The 2411-nt window shown below is 48.0% G+C and overlaps 1 protein-coding gene across 1 annotated transcript; it reads right to left on the bottom strand.

Moving 5' to 3' along the window:
- Window positions 1–909: 909 nt before the first annotated feature.
- LOC311200891 (olfactory receptor 14A16-like) lies at window positions 910–1848 on the bottom strand (the record flags this gene model as incomplete). Its single annotated transcript, XM_084275194.1, has 1 exon — window positions 910–1848. The coding sequence occupies one exon, from the start codon at window positions 1846–1848 to the stop codon at window positions 910–912; it is 939 nt and encodes a 312-aa protein (XP_084131320.1).
- Window positions 1849–2411: the final 563 nt, after the last annotated feature.

Genomic DNA, 2411 nt, shown 5'->3' with positions numbered 1-2411 from the left:
GCATTCATCAGGTTAGTCCCTTCCCTTTCAGTGAACTAGCTTATCTTGGGAAGTTTTGAAATTCTCCATTCACACGCCACCCTGAAGCATCTGGTGTCCCCAGAGATGCCCTAAGCCCCAGTGTCTGGTTCTGATCCCCTTTACAGGGTTTGGGTATTTTTGACTAGCCCTGTCATATGAGAGATATCCTCAAGTAGACACCTTGTGATCATTCAGGATCTCCAGTGGCATTGGGCAGCCAGTAAAGGGAAGGATGAGCTCATCCCTCATTCCCTTACACATCAGCCTTGTCCCTGAAGCCAATGCAGCACCACAGGATAACAGCAGGACCTTGAAGCCCGCTATTCCCTGGGCGCATTCTGCACTCCAATTTGGAGAAAAGCAGACTGGGTCTGACTGTGTTCAACCTCCTGAAAAGTAGCATCAACGTAAACATGTTGGAACAAACACAATTCTAACCAGTACAACGCCCAACAGACACAATCGGTCTGAGATAAATCGGAGACAAGTCATGAAGAGACATGGGCAGATTAGTGCTGTGAATAGACTACTGCTAGCATCAGGGTCCTCAGGACGTGCTTGAGATCCTGATTCCTCATACTGTAGATGAGGGTGTTCCCAGCTGGAGGGAACAAGGCACTGCGATGATCAGTTCAGAAAGAAGAGCCCAAGCTTCCCATAGTCCTCTAAGGAAATCCCCATGTTTACGGACAAACCACAAATGAGGCCAGCACTCGTGTAGTGACAGACTTCTTCAGGGATGATCTTTGGGCCAGACTGGGTTCATTCTCCTGAGGAACTGCGTGAAAGCAAGCATATTAAACAAACAAGATCTAAGCAACAACAGTGACCAAAACTACAATCTCCCAAATATAAATAGAAGAAAACTTGTGAAAACTTATGTGTACCTTACTGCCTTAAAAAACTTATTGCTAGAACCAGGTTCCTCAGGGCATTCTTGAGTTCTGTGTTCCTCATGCTGTAGATGAGAGGGTTCACTGCTGGTGGGAGCAACATGTACAATGCTGCCACAACCAGATCCAAATATGTGGAGGACATGGAGAGGGGTTTCATGTAGGCAAACATGCCAGTACTGAGAAACAGGGAGACCACAGCCAGGTGAGGGAGACAGGTGGAAAAGGCTTTATGCTGTCCCTGCTCTGAGGGGATCCTCAGCACAGCCCTGAAGATCTGCACATAGGACACCACAATGAACACGAAACAACCAATTAATAAACCAAGGCTAAACTCAATAAGTCTAACTTCCCTGAGGTAGGCATCTGAGCAGGAGAGCTTGAGGATCTGGGGGATTTCACAGAAGAATTGGTTCAGGGCATTACCCTTGCAGAGGGGTAGTGTAAATGTGCTGGCTGTGTGCAGAAGAGAATAGAGAAACCCACTGGCCCAGGCAGCTGCTGCCATGTGGACACAAGCTCTGCTGCCCAGGAGGGTCCCGTAGTGCAGGGGGTGGCAGATGGCAACGTAGCGGTCATAGGCCATGACTGTGAGAAGAGAAACCTCTGCTCCAACAAAAATTAAAAAATGAAAGACCTGTGCAGCACATCCCAAGAAGGAGATAGCCCTGGTGTCCCACAAGGAATTGGCCATGGCCTTTGGGACAGTAGTGGAGATGGAGCCCAGGTCGAGGAGGGAGAGGTTGAGGAGGAAGAAGTACATGGGGGTGTGGAGGTGGTGGTCACAGGCTATGGTGATGATGATGAGGCCATTGCCCAAGAGAGAAGCCAGGTAGATGCCCAGGAAGAGGCAGAAGTGCAGGAGCTGCAGCTCCCGTGTGTGTGCAAAGGGCAGGAGGAGGAACTGGCTGATGGAGCTGCTGCTGTTGGACATCTGCTGGGGTCCAGTGTGAAGACGTGTCAGAGGATGTAAAAGCCATCTGTCGCCTCTGGGTATGGTGATGTGCTGAAGAGGAAAATGCAATACTGAATTAGGCTATAATTCTCTGAGCAAAACATGTGTGTTTCACAGCAACCTCACACTCAGATTCTCTCATTAGGAAGACCTCTCTGAAGCTTCTTCCCTTGATCACCAGGTTTTGATGGCTGAGAGGGCCAGCGGGATCAGTGCCTGTGGGTGCACAAGGAGTTGGGAGTGGACACAGCCAGGACAGCTGACCCTAGCTGACAAATGGGATATTCCATACCCTGTGATACTATGTTCAACCTATCTGGGATTTTGGAGGAGGGTCCTTGCTCAGGGAATGGCTTGGCATTGCTCAGTTAGCGGTGATGAGCAATTGTTATAGTTTGAATCACTTGGCCTCTTGGGTTTTTATTTTTATCCCTCTTTGTTATTTTTTTCTATACTTACAATTTGCTATTATTTTTAAGTTTTTTAGAAATTACGTAGGGTTCTTTTTGTCTAAACCTATGAGGTTTCTCATTTTACACTTC

The sequence above is a fragment of the Gallinula chloropus genome (genome assembly GCF_964237585.1).
Source record: "Gallinula chloropus genome assembly, chromosome: 25".
Classification (NCBI taxonomy): Eukaryota; Metazoa; Chordata; class Aves; order Gruiformes; family Rallidae; genus Gallinula; species Gallinula chloropus.
The sequence above is the reverse complement of the archived record's forward strand: the minus strand, read 5'-3'. Positions and strand labels throughout refer to the sequence as shown.